We start from the raw sequence: 22,624 nt of genomic DNA, 5'->3' as shown, positions 1-22,624 counted from the left end.
CCTATTGATTTTGCTCCTCTTTTGCATCCCTAGGCTTGCGCGGCCGGACATTGTGGGTGTGCGTGCTGGATTTCTGCCGGATGCTCCCCGACTAACATGGATGTCCCACCATCCCTTGCAGTGGAAGGTTGCTCCTTGGCGCAGTGAGTGAAGAACATGCAGCGATTGCTAATGGGTTTGGGAAGCGGAGACTCCTTCCTCTTTCTGTGACCATGCCGTGATCGTGTCTGCGGCTGCCACTCGACGCATCCTCATTCTAGCCCGAACCGGGAGCCAAACGCTAGATCGGGGAAGTGGGTGCCGCGCGTGTAGGCACAGAAACACCATGAAGATTATTTCCCCGATTCTAAGTAATCTAGTCTTCAGGCGCTCCATTAAACTCCTGCTCTGTTTACTGTGGATTGGATATTCTCAAGGAACCACACATGTATTAAGATTTGGTAAGATTTCCCATCCCCATTGCCTGGCATCCGGCTCCGAGGCAGCCGGATGTAAACAGGCGGGTTCACTCAGGCTGGCGGTGGGCTCCGTGCTTTCCAACCTACTCAGTGCTCTGATGCCTCCCGGTTTTAAAGAACCCTCGTGCTTTCATTTATTTTCTTGTATCTTTATTTTTAGCTGCGGGAAGGTGAAGGGAATGTCAATGTATGGTAGTGGTCGCTGCATTCACCTCTCCACAGTAGCAAGCCAGAGAGATGGTGATGACGCTAAGGGCTCCACCAGCCTCCGCGTCTGTCTGTCTCCCCCAGAGCCTTTCTGGCTTGGAGGGCTGCGAGGTCAGAACAAAAGTGAGCACCAGAGCTGCGAGCCTCTTAGCTTGCAGAGCTGATGAATTAGTGTCTGGTAACTCTGGGGAGTTGCTTCTGTCCACTTCCGCCCAGACCAAGTCCTCACGTGCAACAGAAAGGCTCTAGCCCATTTGATTTCTTTTGTCGGAGAGCTTTTTCTTTTACTCCAAAGCTTTCTTAGCTTGTGGTGTCCTTATTGGGTTGCGAAGCTTTAAAAAGTATCCTAAAATTCAAGGCTTTCCTTAAGGGGAGGACTCTGCTCAGTTGGAGTGAAATAGCCATAAGACAGTTTTGTTTGTTTGTTTAACTTGATGAGTCTTCACAGCTTTTCTCTGAGTCCTGGACTAATAGATGATGTATGGTAGTAACTGGGGATGGGGGGGGGGTAAGAAAATTGTGTACTGGGTCTAGTGTGCATCTTTATTTCACTCTGGCATGATAAAGGACCTGAGATAGTTACATTTTAGGAGAATTTAGTGCTTTCCTAGGAATCAAGGTTTCTTTGGAGCTTGAAGAAAAATCTCAACAGTGGGACTCCAGTACAAGCCCTGGTCAGGTTTGCTTGGAGGAAATTAAGTGTAGGAAGGTTCAGCTGCTCTTCATGGCCAATGGAGTTTTTAGTAAGAAGCTGAATTAGATAAAGTTCCCTAATGTAGGTAGGGGCAAGAGAGGAGGAAGCCAACAGGGTAAATGCTTACACTGAGGCACCTCTTTTGTCAGTTTGAGTGGATTTAGACCAAAGAGTGCACCAAACCATATATTTCTGAGTGTATGTCTTTGAAATAAAAGTGGATGCATTAAGTTGTTAAGTACAACTTAAAGCAAAGGATGATTGCTTGAATCTTCTGTAACACCAACAGCATCTTATATTTTTCCTGTGTGTGTGTGTGTGTGTGTGTGTGTGTGTGTGTGTGTTTTACATGAACTGTCATAGAATCTGTAGAAATAAGGTAGAGGTCCTTTTACATGTTAGAAAAGGGAACCTCACCTTTCACTTCAATAGACACATTTATAGACATATGTAGTCAAGAAGGCTGATAATGATGAAAGAAACAATAGATTTTAGATGTAGTTTCCCTGCTTTCTTCTTGTCTTTGGATGGTACTTAAGTATGTTGCTCTTAGCAACAAGCATCTACAGGAATGCTTATTTCTTTGGAGAGGCTTGAACAGGTCCCTATATTATTGGAAATTGTGTTTTCAGCAGTTCTACTTCAAATATGGTAAGTGCTACTGTGTGATAGTTTTGCGTGAAATTTTGAGTATTATGTAGAATTCTGAGGAATCTTGTGGTGTGTTTTTGTGAATAAGTGTGAATTAGTGTTTTTGGACGGGGTGGTGGGGGGCAGGACTTGGAGCCGAAAAACTGACACCAATACTCTAAAGATTTAATTATTGCTGCTCTGGTCTTGCAGCACAATATTTGCTGAATCATTAGATTGTTACATTCGCTGATCATTTCATATCTTCATATTAAAAATCTTGGCGACTGTAGTACAGTGTATAGCAGCTTTCCAAAAGAGCTGACACATACACAAAAATACATTTTCCTAGACTAACTCTAACTAAGAATACTCTTAAGAAATAGGGTAGTAGGAAAAGACCTCCACACTAGTACCTTGATACCCTAAACCAAGAGTCCAGTCTCTAAATAACTTGCTATTTTTTTATATTAACTCATCCACGTGGAGATCTATTTTTTCTGATATTTGACCTGAGTTGTGGGGAAGGAGTGTGTACATTGTAATCACTGGAACATTTCCCTGTGGGGACTATTTTGGTGCAACGGTGGGAGTTTTATTTTCTTCTGTGGAAAACGTGTTCTGAGTGGATTGGATGGTTGGTTAAGAGAGTCTAAGTTATTTGAGAGTGATTATTTTCAACTTTGGCTCTAAACACGAGCCAGTGCCTCATCCCAGGCCCGGTGCCCTGGAAGAAAAAAGGGTCGGGGATGGTAGTACAGCAGCTGCTCTTGGGCGGTGGCAGGCAGTTGGGTGCTGGTGGGGCCCGCCGCCTCCCCCGGGGGGAAGGGCAGCCTATAGAGTCCTTCCATCCTTCACCCCCGGGAGGCTACTAGCTGCCAAGCGCCGGGCGCTTCCGCCGCGGCACTATGGCAACCGTGAAGCCCTGCCTGGCGGCCACGCCAACATCTCCTTCCTCGCTGACTGTAGAAATCTACCCTCAGGAGCTCTGTACAGTCCTTCCCCTTGTCTCTATTGGAACTGTGACTCCACCCTGTCTCCTCCTATCACCGCTAGTGGAGCTAGGAGCAGCCCCCATTCAGCGTGCTGACCCTCGCAGCATACTTTCTCTTCCCCGCCCATTTCTGCTGGCGCAGCCTCTTCCCCTCCCTTAACCTTTTCCCCTTTCTCTCATTGCCTTTTCCCCTCTCCCCCGCCCCGACACACACCACCATACAGCGGGCACACACGCCCTCGAGAAGCAAGTATCCGACTTTGCAACGTTACTCTTTCCTAGTGCCCAAGAAAACTTTGCAGTTCCGCCCAGGAACGCCTCCTTCTCACCGGAGGCCTGACTCCCGCCAGGCTGCGCACTGTGGCCTGCTCTTCAGCATCGGCTTTGCAAACACCTTCTGGGTGCTGACCCAGGGTTCTTTCCCAAAGCTTTAAGGCAGCCGGGTGCAGTGAGTAAAGCACCAGAGGGCTAGTCAAGTGTCACCTGCGGACGCGCAGGCGAAAGGGTGGGCGCCTCTCTCCGGATTGGGCCCTTCCACTGCCTTCCATCCAGAGTCAGCGCAACTTCCAGCGGGCATGCTTTTGTGGGATTAGATGCATCTTAGTTCCCCTGCCCCAGGCCAACTCAGACGTTCGCCCCGGCTTTGTTTGGGAGCCCAGCTTGCAACTCTCCGAGGCAGGCCTCTCCCGAGCCCAGGCGCCTCTCGTGCTGCGCGTCCCGGCGCGCCCCAGCGCTACGTAAATGAGACACCTTTGTTCCTCCGCAGCTGCTCCAGGCCGGGTTCGCTGCTGTGGAGGGCGGAGGCTAGATCCTTCCGTCCGAGGGGGTGTGGCCCTTAATTCCAGCCTCGGGGTCCAAAGCCGCAACTGGGCTTTTAATGTTTCTTCTTTTGTTGTCTTAGAGGGTCCTTCTCTTCCGCCTTCTGGGTCTGCTCGGACCCTCGTCCCGGGAAGCGCTAATAAAGCTTAGAAGCCCCCTCAGGCATTGCACCGGGCTGGCATCCCGGCTCAGTCTGGGAAGATGATGTTTAAGCATCATCTTTAAGGAATCACCGCCCCCCCCCCCAAAGCATTATGTTTCTGATCTTCCAGATCAAATTATTATTCAGCCTTGACACGAATTGGAATTTAGAAAGCTAGGAGCAAAGCCATCAACCCAAACTTTATTTCAAACTTCTGGGCAGTTTTCCAAGATAGTTCTTTTCTAGGAGCTGAGTATATGGGAGGTCACTTTCTTACCTTCTGATGTTGCAACCGAACTTTTGAGGAAGCTGGTAGAGCGGCTATCTTAAAAAGATTTGCGATATGCCGTCTTCCCTCCCCAAAGCGCTGGGATCTCTTAGACACTGCACGTGGGCCATGCGTCCACCTCACAGCGTGCAGTCACCGCCCTTCACACTCGCCAAAGGTGGAGGCCGCCACCCAGGTCAGGGGCGGCGCACAAGATAAAACCAACTATGTGAAAAGCAACGGAAAGTGTTCATAGGGAAACTCCCCTATTCTTCTGGGCATCCCATGTGCTCCAAGATATAATAATTGGTAGCAGATGTATTGCACCATCGAGGAATGTGAATGAATTGACTGAGCTTGAAAGCTGCCACTTTCCACAAGTTCTTTGAAAGAGATTTTTCTTCCTTTGGGAGGTGAAGTGGGCGGGAGGGAGGTGTGGCCTTACATCTGGAAGCAGGAAAACTGACTCTTGGGAGGCGGGGATGGGGAAGTGATATACGCCACTATCTGCAACAGATAAAACCTAACACCTGCTCAGTTGAGCTCTGGAATGCAAGAGAGGGAGATCTTTCCCAAAATCGCCAACACAACAGGCACACTTTTTTTTTTTTTAAATCAGTTTTTCCCATAAGTTCTTGCTTTTTCTTAAAGTCTCAAATAATTATCTTATGTGATCCATCAACAGAGGAGAAGTCCTTTCAGAAAATGACTGAAGAGAGATCTTTCTGTCCTGTAGAAATACCACTCCTCCACCGAGGCATAGGAGACTCAACACATTTTCTGGCTTTGTGAGGTTCTCTCTCAGAAGTGAAAAGTCAGTGGCCATTTTTTTTAAATAAAAATTTTTAGATGTAGATGGACACAGTGCCTTTATTTTTTTTATTTATTTTTATATGGTGCTGAGGATCGAATTTAGTGCTTCACACTCACATGCCAGGCAAGCACTCTACCACTGAGCTACAATCCCATCCCTCAGCGACTATTTTTGAGACAAGTTTTGGTTTTGGGTTTAATGCAAGTGATCATTGTAGTGTGTTCATTCCCTGAATCCTCAGATGACACTGTTTCAACATTTACTCAGCACAGGAAAGTTAATGTAAATTCGTTTCACACAAAGGAGGAAAATATCAAAGATCAAATGAGAATGTCTCATTGATTATCAGAGCCTTTTCAAGTCTATTCCCCATAAAATTAAGTGTTGTCTATGATATGGTGACATAATCTTTTATGCCATTTTGTTATCATGATTTCTGATAAATAAAATGTTTTGCTCTTTGTGGAAAAATTTTAGGGTTAATGTGGTAGAAATTACTTTCTTTTCTCCTTATGGTTTTGAGATTTTGCTGTGTTACTGTAGCCCCAGGTACACTTATTTCCTAGAAATTTCAATGCATCAAAGTAGTTCACTTTCTTTCAAATGTATTATGCATAAATCATTAGTCCACTGCATGCATAGAACTTGGGGTATGCAGGAGACCTTCTCAGTAGCATAGTATAATATATTGAAATACAAGTGTTGATTGTTTTTCATTTGGGTAGTGAAGCTTTATCTTCTAAGGACTTTCAATTTGTAGTCCACTTATCAAAGTATTAGAAGTCCTCCAAAAGAATCTTAAACCCTCAATCTTAGTATGAAAGGGAAGGTCAAAAGCCGATGAAATGGAAGGAAGTAGGTGCACAACATCATTATTGACTAGTCTAGATTAAACACTGAAGAGGAAGGTTTCAATCTGATAACGTCATAGGGCTTCCTGTTTTTCTTTGCTGCTTCTGCTGACAATTTTGTAAGGTAATTAAATTGGCTGATTGAAGTCACAGTGGTCATGGGGTGATAAAGACCATTTGGATTTAATGGAATTTAAAACAACAGAGCACTGAACACAACTCTTACTGAACAAGAATTTTAATGGCCTATTCAGGGTGCTGACTAAATAGAACGCCCTTAACAAGTTTAATTGAAAGGGCAAGGCAGATTAGCACTATATAGTCTTTATGGTTGAAGATTGGGGAATTAAAATTATCCCTTTAAAAGACTCATTAATGCATTATCAAGATTTAATGTAGGTTAAATAAGCCTTCTTGAGACCTTCATCTTGTACTGTGAACCTAGGTTTAGGACCAAGTTTCAATAAGGAAATATTTTTAAGAGCTGACTTAATAAATGGAATTAAAGATCTCTCATTTTAAAAGCAAATGACATTTTGAATCTTTGAGTGTGTACAGTGTGTTGAGGGTGTCAATGATAAATCCTTTCTTTTCTGCAACTTAAAAAATAACCTAGATTTTACTTTTTCTCTGAAAGTTTTGATACTGATAATTTTTTTCTTATAAACAAAGCTTTTTATAGTAGAGAAAGTTTACAGATAGTAAAGGAATATTTTTTCTGCAGTTTTAATACAATAATAACTATCAAGATATTTTATATTGTCTTTGTAATCCTGATTTTTTCCTCGCTAAAACATTTGCAATCATATTAAATGTTTTAGTTCATTCAAATTCCTTTGCCTCCCTGAAAAAGGGCAATTTCTTGCTCTACATTGGAAAAATCCAGGTACAGTCAGTTCCATGTAAAAGCCAAACCTCAGTCTCTAGTGAGATTATTCATTTAACTGTCTCTTGTCGTGTGAAATTGACTACTTGATGTTGACAGATCCTTTGATATTTCCAGATAGACCTGAAACACAAATTTTCACATGAAACTCTTACTAATTTTAATTATACACAATTTTGGAGACTTTTTAAAAAACTCAAATTGGGCAATCCAAAAGCATTTATCAGGATGAATGTGGCCCTGAGGTCACCTGTTTTCACCTTCCAGCTTAGCCCACATTCAGAAGGTTCTCTAAGGCTTTCTCTCTAAGGCTTGTCTTCTTTCTCATTGATCCATAAATGAGTAAAGCTTATTTGCCACATACTCTTAGGGCCACTTTATATTTTTATATTTTCAAAGGGACAGTTAGCTAATCTGATAAAATTTATCCATGATAATGTGAGTGCAAGATTAAAGAAGACTCTGAAAACCTTCCTGTAGGATTTTTATTATTCATTTTAGTTTTGCATTTGGGCTTTGAGTCTCCTGTTCAAAGACAGCAATATTCAAATATAGCATGTGGTACTTAGGTTTATGTCTACAGATTAATTTAAGCCCTTTATTTCCTTAACGAGAAACTGAACATTCTCTTCTGGATTTTGTAGAGCTGGGTCACTAGACAGCAGGGCCACATGTGAAGATCCAAAAGCGTCTGGGGAGATTGTGTCTTTCAGATATTTTCCCTGCAGATACATCTAATTCAACAGTCTTTCTTTTTGGTTCAGCATTTGCTGTCTCCCATGACCTGTTTTAAAATAAATATATTCTGGAAGAGAGAGCACATAGTCCCAAGACTATAGAGTTAGGATGAGTTTATTAGATCAATCGATTCTGTCTGTGACAGAGATGCTCAGATACCAAAGAGAAAACTGGGTGCCTAAGGGAGTGCTGAGTGATTAACACTGATGTGAATGGGAGGCTGAGAAAAGAGAGAAGTTAATGACATTTGATACATAGTCTGTTCTATATTTACTGCTAGACATCTCAGTGCTTTGTGAATGTTTTTTGTTTGCTTGTATTAGTCCAAATCTTTGAGCTATCTGATTATTTAAAATATGATGTTGATGATATTCTTACATTGGCATACTTCCTCTCAATCAGAAAGATCTTTAATGCTTTTCACCTCCTTTTAAATCAGTCATCTAATTTTTCATCATTGAACTAAAATAAGTATTTGGAAGGTGTTGCCTTTAGCTTTCATTTCTGTTTCCAGTTCAGTCTCATTCTACGTTGTTGACCCATCACTCTGGGAATATTGCCTGGCTAAAGTGATCAAATAAACAAAGCAGATATTAAAGAATTCTATTTCTGAAGTTTCAGTATATTCATAGATATATGGTCTATGTTACTTTGTCCTTTTGATCCTGCCTTTCTTGTTACTTTCGGAATCTTCTGCATTTGATGCATCATAACTCTTGGTGTGTTTAGGTCCCTCTCTCTCTCCAGAAGAAATGAAAGGAGTACTCTCAAGATGAATGAAAAGTAGAGGATCCTAGATTATCTAATCCAAAGTGGACTTTAGAGATCAGCAAGTCTAATAGCCTAAGTTTAGAGATGACTTGCCAAAAGCAGTTATATAGTTCTGAGTCACAACTATTTAGTGTCCAATTTTAGACCCAAACACAAATACCCTCACTGCCAATCTAGTGATGCTTTTTTTTTCTGAATTATGCTTTTATTTTCAAGATAGCCTCTGTTTTCCTGTGCTTTACATTAGTTTTAGGAAGAACCATAGGTTTCAATTGCTACCTTAGGCATTTGTCTACTTTCTTTCCCCCTTCTTTACTTTCATAGGACATTATCTCATCGCTTGGTTTCTCTTTTACTCCTGCAGTTCTCTTCCTATCAATTTCCCATGCCTGCTTAAGTCTTCTTTTCCCAGTGATCAAAACTTCGGTCACATCTATTAATTCAACAAATGTAATTGAGTACATACTATGTGTCATGCGTCTTGGAAATAGATTTCTAAGACCCAATTTCTGATCTCAAGAAATTTGTAATCCAGTAAAAGAGAAAAGATATATTCATATTGAATACCAATTGTGCAATACAAAGAATATATACAATTATTCTTTAAAGGAGGTTGAATTTTTATAGGAGTGATGGGACACTGACTGGGGCCTGGAAAAAAACTCTGTGATAGGAAAAGGGAGGGAGAAATGCATCATTGGTGGAAGGCTTAGCCCCCCAAAAGGAACTTGGGTATAAATTAAGAAGTTGAGCTTTGAGACAATGGACTAGCTTATAAAGAAGGCCTCACTTTTATAGAGTTTATATTTAGATTGCAGGGTTTAAACTCCTGTGTGTAGGAGTTTACATACAGGAAAGTCTTTGGTCTGCAACAGGCAGTCAGTGATTTTTGTGGTCCAGTGCTAGCATTTTATGAAGAACAGGTGCATCTCTTTTCTCTTATTACTGAAATGCAAGCAAAGGACCCACCTATGTTGTTGATCATTGAAACCTTTAAGAAGTCCTTGTGGAATGGGGTTGTGGCTTAGTTGTACAACACTTTTCTAGGATGGATATGGCCATGATTTTGCTTTCCACAAATACAAAAAAAAATTTCTCTGAGATTACAGATTGTCTTAATCATAGTCTTCAGATAAAACGATCCCATATTAGTAAGAACAATCTGCTTCTTGAGTTTTTGATTCAAGATTCAAATGTTAATCTCATTCAGAAGCATCCTCACAGACATGCTAATGATTGACCAAATATCTGGGTACCTCATGGTGCAATCAGGTTAACATACAAAAATCAAGCATCATTCTGATACTTCCTAAGCAAATTCTGAAGGAAGATAAAGGAATGTCTTCTTAGCACATGGCCAGATCAAATGATTAAGCAAAGTATGAGTTAGTTTCAAGGAAAATCCATTGGAAGATACTTTAAAACTACTATTTGCTTCTTTGAGGGATACAATAAATTACCTCCAATGTTTTATTTACCTTCAATGTTTTATTCCTGGTTCCAAGGGAGCTCTATTAACTGAAATATTATATATTTACTTGTAAATATAATTAATAATCATGCATATCATTTTTATTTTTTATTATGTAATGAAGTTCTTTTTAATCAGAATTTAAGATTAAACTAATATTAAAAACATTTTCAGTAGAATGGGTTCATAATTAGTAATATTTTTCTAATTCTAGATGAGATCATTGACTCAGATCCTGAATTTAGTACAGATACAGATTTTACTTCTGACTTTGTCATATAGTAGTTATAAATCAGGAAAATTAATGAAATCTCACTAATCTTTGACTTCCTTTTCTGAAGAATGAGTATTACTTTCCAACTGTTTAATAAGATAATTTCAGAATTAATAGGAATCTCTCCAGAGCTCTGAGATTATTAGCAGAAAAAATTTTTTGAAATTGTGGTTGTTTATTTACTTTGTATGTTTGTATTCTCTCATAATTTTTTTTCAATTTTTGCTTCTTTTCTTTTTTGGGAGGAAGGGCACTGGGGATTGAACCTAGGGATGCTCTGCCAGTGAATTACATCCTCAACCCCTTTCTTTTTGCTGTTGTTTTGAGACAGGATCTTGCTAAATTGTCAGACTGACACAGAATTTGTGATCTTTCTGCTTCAGCCTCTCAAGAGCTGGGATTATAGGCATGTGCCACTATGCACTGCTTATTCAATCTCTTAAATTGTACACAAACTTTTAAGACAAACTGCTTTTCTAAGTTACTGAACAGTATTTCTTGGAATGCACCTGAAGCTATTACAAACAAGTTGAGAATAAACTTTCTTTTGATTAAATAGTTCTATGCAATTTGATTTATTTTTCTTTTTTATACAAGACTTTTGTTGTTATTCTCAAATATCCAGGAAATAAGTGGGAAAAAAGAAATCCCCAAAAGTAAAGACAAAAAAGAAATCCCTAAAAGTAAAGACAAAAAAGAAATCCCTAAGAGTAATTAGCAAAGCAGTCATTCCAAGTGTTGTGCTTTAAATTTTTTCTCTATTTTATAAGTACATAGTTCTGGTTTATGTACACAAACATTTTCTGAAACATGCCTGATTTCATATATACTTCATCCTTCAGTTGCATATGATAAACTTTTAGTTGTTATGCAAAGTTTAAAGACATGCCAGTGACTGAATTTTGCCCATTTGTGTTGACTCAGGAAAGTTTCAAGAACTTTCTGATATGCTACAATTGCTTGAAATGTATCATTGGACACTTTTCTATGGTTACATTGGCTGCTTCATCAAGGAGCTGTCTATGCAATCTTTCTGGGCCTTACTCTTTAAGGGAGAACAGACTATGTTGCCACCCTAAACCTCCAGCCTCACTATTCTTCCATAAAATAAATGCCTTTAAGCTAACTTTTGGTTCTATTATAAAGGATATGATACAGTGTTTTGGGGCTTAGCATAGAGACAGGTAGGGGAAAAATGAGACAGGAGAACCCCCATTCTTCCAAGCAATGAAATCATATCAGAGAATTCAAGGAACCATTTGAAAAAAAAATGTATTATACTTATAATTTAATTCATATTTGGAAATTTATTTTCTTAAATTTTAGAATGTGAGGTATATTAGAAAAAATATAGCTGCTGAGGTTATTTTTTTGAATAATTAGGTAATTTACAAAGATGTGAGTTGGAAAAGAGGAAGTCTCTGGATTTTTATGTTAATCTACTGGAAGAATGCATTAAATGCTTGAAAAATGCTCTCCTATTTTAAACCTGATTCTAGACTCTCCCACTCCTGGAAGCAGCCTAAGTCATAGCACAGCTGATATTACAGTGTATAATAGTAGTTTTTAGTTCTTGCCTCCAGTGGGTGAAGGCCAGACCAGAATTTTATTTAATCATCTTTCCCTGAGAATTTGGGTTGATCTCTCAGGAAATAGAAGTGATGTTCCTATAACTTATCCTCAGCTTGTTCTGCAGATACATTTCCTTTCTTTTTGCTGTACTAAAATCAACTATATTTTAAAATGTAAATCAAGTTTTGCCTTGTCCAAAAGGTCAGTAACAGATATACACATTGTCAAATAAATTCAAGCATTGACTAGAGACCTTGATCAGATTTTGAGCTTTGTTGCACATTAGAAGATAAAACACTATTCTGTGGTTTAAGATGTTTTACTTTTCTATGAACATGGGATATCTTCTTATGTAGTTGTGTCTTTTTCAATTTTTCTTTTTTGCCAGTGTTTTATAGTTTTTAATGTAGAGATCTTTTATTTCTTTGAATGAATTTATTCCTAAGTATTTTCTGACAACTGCACAGTTCTTTCAGGTGGGTCTTGGTTCTTTATTGAAAAAAACAAAACAAACAAATGACAGCAACAATAACAAAACAAAACAAAAACAAAAAAAACCCCTAAACTATTAGTAACCATACTTAAAAGAAACAAAATGAAACAAGACTTTCAGGCAGGTTGAGGATGTGCACTGAACTAGATAATCCTAAGGAGTTTTTGACTTTTGAATTTTCCAAGGTTCTTTGAATTTCCTGCATTTTAAATTTCCTTGTAGGTCACCAGACTATATTAAAAATTTTAACATAAACAATGATACACTCTTACCTAAATTTACATTTCCTCTGTTTATAATGGGTAGGCACTTTAGTTTTTTGACTTGGTAGTTGATTGTCATGAATAGATTATTCAAAACAATTTTTATAGATAGTTATTAGGGCTTGGAAAATTTATTATTCCTCACAGAATGCACTGTGTTGGGGGCTGTCCGCAAACAACTGAAAGATTGCCTTTATCAAACTTATGCATTTAGAATCATGCTCACATAACCAACCCCATAACTTAAACAGTTGCTTAAACAGGTGTTGTTTTATAAATAATTTCTAAGATGATGTATGGGTGTGGGACTTTTCCTTTTCAACTTCCCTAATAGATCATTTTTAATAGATCAGAAAGAAATTCCAGCAAAAATTTGCTGTAATTGAGAGGACCAGCACTTATCAAGTTTCCCTGAATAATTTATAATGGCCCAGAATTTAGGCAGAAAACAGTGGCCAGCCTAGTTGGTATTCCTAGAAATCTCTTGGGCAAAATCCTGGCCACTACATCCCCATCATCACTCGTGTAATTATATTCCCTAGGGCATTGTTATGTCATAATTCTAGTAGATGAAATTTGGACATTATATTTAGAATTAAACCAAAATGCTCATATATTTGTTTCAGGTGTATATTCTCAAAAATTACACATATGTGCTTTAAAATAATATTAAAAATATTAAAAACAAAAAAGATATTTATCTGTCTAGATTATTATTGTTTTCCATATTGACTGATTATTAGGTAAACTACATAAATTTATTAAATATATTCTTATAATTAAACTTGCCATCTGGCAGATTTTACACAGCATTATATATAGGAGATATCTTTTTTACATTACAGTTTAAAACTAGGATGACTGTAGATTTATTAGAGATTTTCAAAGAAATAAAATAATCATAATCACATGCCAATGGTAATTTTAAGGTAAACACTGAAGAAACTCTTCAAACTTAACTTTACTGTTCCTCATAAATTTTCTTATTTGGACTCATGTATGGTCAGCAATATGTGTCAAAATATTTCAATTCTCTTAATAATGAATATTTCATAGAGAATTTATCAATCAAAAGCATGTAAATGTGTGATTTCAAGAAAACATATTCAGTGGTGTTGAGTTCTTTGGAAGATAATCTATGAAAAATCCTTTTACATGGCAGGAATTTCACAGTAGGTTTTATTAAAATTTATGTAATTTTAGTTCTAGAATTACTATAACTTTGGCCTTTTGATTGGTGTAGGATATAAATATTTCTATTGGTGTAGGATATTTTTATATACATATAGGTTGTAAAAGAGTATTCACAATAGAGATTAAAATGAGTAAATTTACATTTATACAAGGATATTCATTCATATCATTAGATAAGACCTCTGATTTTACTAAATTTAATATCCACAAGTAAATATTAGTGGAAGTGAATTTTCCAAGGTTCTTTGAATTTCCTGCATTTTAAATTTCCTTGTAGGTCACCAGACTATATTAAAAATTTTAATATAAACAGTGATACACTCTTACCTATCATTTAAAAGTACTGTATTTTGTAAATGAGCTGTGGAGATAATTTATTTACTAATCAAGTTTATTTATTGACACTCTGTTTTATGTATAAGTTCGTGAAATTTGAATATAAAAACAAAGTATATATTAATAAGAATAAAAAGCCTATTCAGTATAAGTGTCTCACTCTCTCCCTCTTTCTCCAGGATTAGTTTTTAAGAGAGATAAAACTAAATGTATTTACCATAAAATAAGTAATAATTTGTTATGGTTGTGAAGGAAGATAGTTTATGTTATGGTTTTGAAGGAAGATACTGAAAGCTTCCTATCAACTATTTTCAACTTCAATTTTGATTCTCTTAACCAAATATTTATTTAACATTGGTGTCCTGTCTGGTTGTTCATTACTGTATTGAAGTAATATAGTAATTGGAAAGAAAGACATAATGAAAGTTTCCAGTAAATATGAAACATTTTCTAAAATATGGTTATTTTTAGAAGTATGTACGGACACCTAGTGATATTCTGATTGTTCTTTTTTTTTTTTCTGAGAGTAATCAAGAAGTTCTACTACATGAGTTTTATTTAAATATTTCATTTCAACTTCTTGTTAGAATTAAGTAATCATCTTACTGATTTTTATTCTAAGAAATCTAATATATGTTTGTAGTTAAAGATGATTATTCTCTAATATTTATAGTTCATATTGTGAGATTTATATATTTTTAATATTCTCATGTCTGGGTTTGTAGCAGCAACCAATAATCAAAATTATAATTTTAAAAATTTTTTCATTCTTTTAACCATTCATATAACAAATATTTAAATGTTTATTAATGCTAGACACAGGGCTAGGGACTAGGGCCCTAAGAATTTGAAAGTAAAATGAAATGGTCTTTGCATCAAGACTACCATAGTCTACAGGTTTAAGTGGCCACAGAAAAGAAGATTGTGAAGCCATGTGACAAGTGCAAGAGAAGTATGTAAGTGTAAATAATTATTCTCTCATGAAGGGAGGTATATGACTGCCTCTTCAGTGGATTTCCAAAGTCTTTTGTTTGCATCTGTCTCGAAGACATGTGATCCACTGAGGACTTGACTCAGAAATTCAGTTCTTGACATCAGATTAGAATGACTGAGATTTGTGTGCTCAATCTCTCTACTGCTCCTGTCACCAGAAATACTCAGCTGGGCCTCTTGTCACATCAAAGTGATGTCATATGTGGTACATTTATTTTTATCATATGCAATAGTCTTTTTTTCTTGAGAAAGCTAATCTAAATTATTTTAAGTGTGTAGATACAATATTAATTAGGATACAGATTCAGTGGTAAAACATAAATTCTTTCTTCCAGAATGTAAACAGAAACAAAATAGATATTCAATTTTCTAAACTCTAGATTTGGGTAGTTCAGGGATAGTGTGGTAAATTTGAAGCTTTCTGAGCTCCATGCTGCTTCCAGCTGTCTGTTCTGGCATCCTTAGGATATGTCCTGTCTCATAATTTCAAATGGAGCTTTAGTGATCTCATCCATCTTCCCAACAGCAAAATGTCCACTTCCTATTCAGTGCATAGGTAGCTGAGGGTTGAGTCCCTTTTATAGGAATTGTACCCAGCTGAAAAGCTCAATGTCTATCCTTGAATAAGACATGGAGAAGGCACATTGCAGAACAACTGGAAGTTTCTACAACAAGTGTCCAATGAAACATTTCAGAATGGAGCTCTTTACAGTTTTAAATATTGTGTGTGGCAGGGGGAGAGTGGTTTGTAACGTAATGCTTTGTAGCACATTTGGAAAATAGGAAGAAGTGTATAAGTGAAACTAAAACCTCCAGTAATTATACTATTCAACCATTACAACAGTTGTCATTTTGTTTTTATTAATTGCCTTTTTAAAATTAAAACAAACAAAAATATTTAGTTTCTGAAAAGCAAAATAAATGATGAATAATATTTATTAAAGAAAATAGAAAATATGGAGAGAATTATAAAGAAACTAAATAACACTCATTATGTCACCATCAGTAGCATTTTCACATCTGCCCTTGATCTCATTATACATGTTTTGTTAATTTTTTTCATTTAACATTTTATTATAAACATTTTTGTGGCACCAAGTATTGTTCCATAACCATTTTTAACAGTGTCTGAATTTCTATTATATCAATGTTTATCATATATTAACTGATCTATCTGTTATAGGGTCTTGAACTTAGGTTGACAGTCACATTTACACCTGAATTTGAGCCTGACTTAAGTTCTAGTTTCCATATTTTGGAAATGGGAATGGTATTAACAATTGTATAAAGGTATTCTTGGAATGAAGCAAGAACATGCATAAAATAGTAACCAAGTACCCACAACCCTCATGATCTGTGGAGATAGGGGCAAACCTTTATATGGAGACATCTATATATTTCTGAGGTTCTCTACAGTTTTAGGCTAGTGATGATCAAGTGGTAGAGGAGGCAAGAACAACTTATGAATTCCTAGATATGCTGCGTTATGGCTTTCGGGCATGTCCTGCCCTTCCCTTCTATGCTTGCTTCCTCTGATGGTTCCTCAGTATTGGTACTGATGAGGTGAGAAAAGGTGTGGGGGTAGGGGGTAGCAGCAGTTTGAACAGCAGTCTCTTCTTTGCTTTCTGATTTGCTAAGCAAATTCCAGATGTCTTACTTGCTAATCACATTATCATCCCTGATGCTTAATTATTTTCTGTAGGGAAATAGAGTTGTTTGAAGCTTTCAGGAAATTAAATTGAACTTCAAAAGCCACTTCCACATAACAATTAACATTTTGAAATGGGTAATTCCTCAGGGTTTCTTGCTAGGTGAGTTTACCCAATTTTCCTTTTCTTTTTCTTTAAGAGGTGTACTTTTAAATAGTGAATTTGTTTGTTCTATTAATTTGAATTTATATTTTAAAATATTGTGTACATCTCCCTGAGTTGCTAGTAAAATAGCATGAAAGTTTGTAGCTACAACCTCTGAGACAGACTATTCACTAGGAATAGTGACATCTATTCACTAGGAAATTCAAGGTGATTGTCCTGGGTTCTGTATTTGGGAGAAGCCAGCATCATTGAAAGGAGATCCCTCTTGGCCTAATTATAAAGATATAAGTGGTTTCAATATTAGTACAGCAAAAATGCCTGAAGGTTACTCACATATATCTGAGAAAGTGAATTTTTATGTGGATATCATTCCTATTTTTGTATAGAATGTGTATAACCTCAGCACAAATGTTATCAGTCCCATTTTAATAAGACAGACATTCTAGAGGTTCCCTGATTTGCTATATCATCCCACTTAAAACATTATTCCTATATTTATACTTATATGTTAACCCTAAAATATTTAAAGTTGCCCATGAGTTTTAGTATTTTCTGATTTTCAGATGCAGAGCCACAGCCACATGGAACCATAAACTTTAATCATTGGACCTCCTCCTAAAATGATGTGGGTACAGAATTATTTTTTGAATATTTTAATATTTCAGTTTTGAGATGTCTTTCCAAATTATAAAATTCACAACCAGTTAGTTACTCATAGTCTACTATTTTCAGGAGCCATTAGACTTATCTAGAAAAAGCCTGGAAAATGTGTTCAGAAAGATTGGGATTCCAGGGCCAATTCTACCAACTACAAGATGTGACCCTTAGACAAGTTACTCAGACTTTGAATCTCACTTTTTACTTGAGAAATGAAAATAAGAACCCCTCACTTACCTGATCATTGTAGGCATTAAATAAAATAAAGTCCCTGTGCTTACTAAGCATACAAAAATATCCTTTCTTTTGTTGTTATCCTAAAAAAATTGGTGTAGAGGAATTGTTGAGTAGTAGGTTAGCTCAATATTCCATAAGAGCTTGTCTGTCAAATGCAGAGTTGTATGTGTTTATTGACTACTAGTTTCATCTTCTGTGCATCTGACACACAAATTCAACCCTAGGCTTTTATCCACAGATCTGAGGAGGAAGGCAGCGGGCACCTGTAATTATAGTGGCAGCTATGAGCTGCCGCCACTGAAATGCATAGTGTGTTAAAGCTTTTCTGTGCTGCTTGGCTTGGGTTTTGCTATAGAGAATCTGGAAATAACAGACAATATTTTAGCAAGTGTTTGTCTTTCTGTTATCCATTCTAACGTAATCTGAGAATCTCCACAGATGTACAAAGAGTTCTTTTGTTGACGCAGATAGAAGGGTCTTTTTCTAAAAAGTGATCTCTGCAGACTTTAACAGCCCTTTTATGGACGGGTAGTAGATTACGCATGAAGGTGTGGAATGAAGATTGTTTTCCCACTAATATTAATAAAACCTTAGATTCAGATTTCTATGAATAAAAATATTATTTTGCAGAAGTCTGAAACTCTAAGTTTTGCAAATCATTGTTCTGTACTTTTCCAATTCCTTTCGTCATGTTGGTCATGAAGGCACTTGTCCACTTGATCTGTCCCAGGGGATTCTGTGAGGGTGGTTGGACTCTCTTTGAGGCTGATAGTTGGGCAGGTGAGAAAAGTGGTAAAGAGGGCACTTTCTTTACCTCTGGTAAATCCTTTTCATTAATTATTCTGTTTATTCCTCTTTCTCTAAATTCTCATAATAAAAAGTTCAATGCTTTTAACATCAATTGAATGAGAAATAGCTATTCTAAACAGTGTCTGCAAAATGATGTTTATGAAATATAAAAGAAAATGAGCCCCTAAACCCTTGCTATTTTCCATTTTTCCTTCATTTAGTTGAGAACCCCAGTAACAGGTCACCTTGACATGCTAAGGGAATTTACACTTTTACTGGAACTTATTGAGTGTGCTATTTTTAATATCATCATGGCTACATGACTTCCTGAGCCTTTAAGAGCAAGAGGTGAATCTTAACTAGCTATGCCCATGTTAGGAAAGTAGAGTCTCTTGTGCATCTTAACACTGCTCTTCCTCTAACTTAGCTTCTGTGACTCATTATGGCAGACAGCTATGATGGCCTTATTGTTTTTCTTCTTTCTCAGAGTAGGCACTAAGGTGGTTAATTGTTTCTCTTATTTTGTTTTAGCAAATGATCTGTTGTACTTGTTGGTGTAAGTTTTATTCCTATTACCCTTCCATCTTTCCAGGAACCTCTTCCATTTCTTTCTGCCTATCACCATAATTTCTCAGTATAGCTTTTTCTTTTTTGTGTAACTAGTAGCTTTATATAATAACTAAAACCTCATGCAGACATGTGCACAGGCAAGGAAGGAGTATCTGGTGACATACATGGATGGCTGGGATACTTAGAGATATTTAGAGAGTCCCTATAGCTATAGTGACCCATATTTTGTGGATCCTAAGTCAACACATAGGTATGAAAGGTATGGGTAGATTTACAGGGACACTGGAATAATATGGTTGAGACTTGTCTTGCCTCATTGCTTGAGTACATAATAGATTTTAGCACATTTCATTGTATATACATTTGCATATGTAGTACTCATTTATTCACTATAATAAGCCTATGAAGTAGTTGTTGTTGTTCTTTTTTTCACAAATACAACAGTTGGAGAAAGAATAAGTAACTTGCTCCAAATGTCCTGAATATTGAGGCATATGAAGTTGGTTTAGACTTCTGACATTGTCTTTTGCTCCTTCCATTTTAAGTTGCACTTAGTTGAATTTCATTCTTGTTTACTGGAATGTAAGAATCTCCAAGCACACTGTTGGAACAAAAGTGGGTGTTGCACTTGCTGAGAAAAATATTTTCCTCAGCAGGAAGAATGATGGATCTTTTGAAACAACCGTCAAGCATATTTTTCCCCAATTCTGTTTTACTTCTAACAGAGAAAACACACAGAAGAATATGAGTTATTCTAATGTCTAGAGTATAGCCCAGTGTTGAGATGGATAATATTAATTGTGAAATTGACAATAATGATGGTTACTCTTTATTAAGTATCACTACATGCCAGGTGCTTGTGTTTTCCATATATTATTTCACTCAGTTTTCAAAACAAGCTGTCATCATTCCTGTTTTAGAGGGTAAGAAAACAGAAATCTCTAGGAAGATAAGTGATTTACCTGGGGCTTCACATCTAGTAAGTGTCAGTGTCAGTGTCATAGTGAGTATTTAAATGCATGTATGCCTGGCTCTAGAACCTGTGTTTTCTAGTCTTCCATGTTTGCTTATGCTGGTTTTGCATAAGAGCAAAAAGAAAGAATGTCAATACCTAAATTATATTCAGCCATTCATTTGTAACTATTAATTAGTAAGCATACTGGATTGTATAATATGAAGTTGCTAATGTTGGCCTTTTGGGATCTAGAAATCTGGTAGTTTCATGTGGTTTAACACAATGATTCTCAAAATGTGTTTTCTGGGCCAGCAGCATCAGTAATACTAGGGGAGTTGTTAGAAGTGTACATTCTCAGGCCCCATCCCACACCCACCGCATCAGGAAATGGGGATGGTTCACAACAATCAAGTATTTTAATAAGACATGGTTCTTATACTGACTAAAGTTTGGAACCACTAGTTAACCTGTTTATGAGAGAGTATTTCATAGCCAAACTGAACCTGTTGCTCTGTTAGCCATAGGCTTTACAGAGTGAACAGGGATACATGTGATTCTTGCCCTCAGGGAGCTTATACTTGACTGGAAACTTTGAGAAGTAAAAAATATGGAATTATTATTTATTATTTTTATTATGAGGTTGTATCCAGATAAACTTATCATAAGTTGGAACTACAAATTATCACAAGTTGGAACTGCATTTTATATACATAACCTACTGAATACCATAATTTAGCAATAGAGTGCTCTCTGGAGTGTTGACTGTTTACCCTCATGATAATATGACTGGGAGCTGCAGCTTGCTCCTCCCTAGCATAGAGGGAATATTGTGCTGCATATTGTTAGTTTAAGAAGAGACCAAATTTCAAAATTCAAAGTATGGTTTCTACTGAATTCAGATAGTCAAACCATCATTATGTTGGGGACCAACTGATTATTTTCTTAGTTTCTAGATTTCTTAAAAAGACTAGAGTCCTCAGAAGCATAATATTCCTAAAATCTGGGTGGGCACAAATCAAGAAAGACAACCACAGATCAGCGATAGGCATGTAGGAACAGAGGTTGGGGCAGTGCTCAGGGCTCAGTGTCATCAAACCCAGACTTATTGGGCCCCTTTCCTTCCTCTTCCCTCATTCTGCTTCCATGGATTGCCCTGTTCACTTAGAGGACATGCTGGGGTGAGTGTGAAATAAGTCCACATTTCATCATGGGAGATTTGGAAGTGTTGACTGTAAGGTTTGGTTGGCCTCTACCAGCTGGTTTAACCCGTGACTGATTTGATGCCACTTCCTGCTCCAAGGAGCTCCAATTTTTGGACAGATGGCAAGAACACAAAAGACTTCACCCCAGAACTTTGTCTTTCTTTCTTTAGTAAGCCCTTTGGCATGGCATAGAGAATGACTCTAACTTCTGCCACCTAGAGAATACTTAGGATTCGGTCACATGGATGGAAGAGAAGGTATTGGGGATCAAAAGGTATGAAGGGTAATATAAAACCAGTCTTGGTCTAGATCTCCTCCTGCTTAAGCTCTTGTGCTCCTCAATACATGTTTTGAGAGGAAGACATTCCTAATATTCTCTCATTCACAAAAGCACATGAGTCTTGAATGTTTAAAGAATACTACATTACTGAGTAATTTTTTTAAAAAAAATATTTTAGTTGTAGATGGACACAATACCTTTAATTTATTTATTTGTTTTTATGTGGTGCTGAGGATCGAACCCAGTGCCTCACAAGTGCTAGGCAAATGTTCTGCTACTGAGTGAAACCCAGCCCTCTAAGTAATGTTTTGAAGTCAGAATCATCTTGGATTCATATTTTCTTAATTCTTTATTAGAGGATCTTTTTCAAAATAACACTCAAGTACAAGTCATATCTTGAATAAAGCTCAGCTCTTCTGAAAGTATAACCAGGCCATTTGTACTACCAATTTTCCAAAGAAAAGGGAATAGACATCTGTTGTATGGTCTCTTAAGGAAAAAAAAGTGTTTTTTAAAGGAATTTTAAGTAACCTCAAGTAAATGAGCACTGATTCTCATTTAGATTTCCTCCCTTCCAGTGGTAACAATTTAGAAAAAAAAATTGACAGAAATTTCAATGAGGGGATTGTAGTGAGAACCTAAAGGTATGTAGGAAGAGGGAGGATGCTTCTTGACAACATAGCTTCTAGGAACTGATGAAACTTTTTTGATGACACTAAAAAGGTTGCTCCTATTATTAATACTTAATTTGAATTAAATCTCCAAATGTAATTCTAGTCTTGTTCCAGGAAAACTAATTCACATACACAAATAGTAGCAGTTGTGTGCTCTGTAAAAGCAAGCCATATGCATATCAGGCATTAGGAATGGGAGTCTCACCTCTGAGAATTCAGTAAAGTGTTCACATAATAAACACAGGCTTGTACTCATTTGACTGAATTATATTTCCTCCACTTTAACTGGGGGAGGGGGATTCTCAAAGTTATGAAATCAATGCAAGCTGCTCTTGGATTGTGTGATGGGTTTGAATTCAGGATTCAGCCTCTTCTCATCACCTGAAAGACAAATCATGTTTTTCTCCTGGAGTCCTTCAGAAATTCCCAGAGTATGCTCAAGTATTACATGAATAATTCATTTTACTCACTACACATTACAGCACTTAACAAAGGCTGCGGCCAGAATCCCCTCCTCAGGGAAGCTAATTTGGAGCATCATTACGGCTCTGATTTTACAATGTTTAGCAGTTTTATGA

At 37.1% G+C, this 22,624-nt stretch overlaps 1 protein-coding gene across 3 annotated transcripts in view; it reads left to right on the top strand.

The window, feature by feature from the left end:
* Positions 1-325: 325 nt before the first annotated feature.
* Grik2 (glutamate ionotropic receptor kainate type subunit 2) overlaps positions 326-22,624 on the top strand; it is a 634,369-nt gene continuing 612,070 nt past the window's right edge. For all 3 annotated transcript variants that reach the window (XM_026406867.2, XM_077801706.1, XM_077801707.1), the window contains exon 1: positions 326-440. In XM_026406867.2, coding sequence (XP_026262652.1) covers positions 326-440 — 115 coding nt within the window. The remainder of the gene's footprint in view (positions 441-22,624) is intronic.

Source organism: Urocitellus parryii, chromosome 8 (genome assembly GCF_045843805.1).
Source record: "Urocitellus parryii isolate mUroPar1 chromosome 8, mUroPar1.hap1, whole genome shotgun sequence".
Classification (NCBI taxonomy): domain Eukaryota; kingdom Metazoa; phylum Chordata; class Mammalia; order Rodentia; family Sciuridae; genus Urocitellus; species Urocitellus parryii.
The sequence above is the reverse complement of the archived record's forward strand: the minus strand, read 5'-3'. Positions and strand labels throughout refer to the sequence as shown.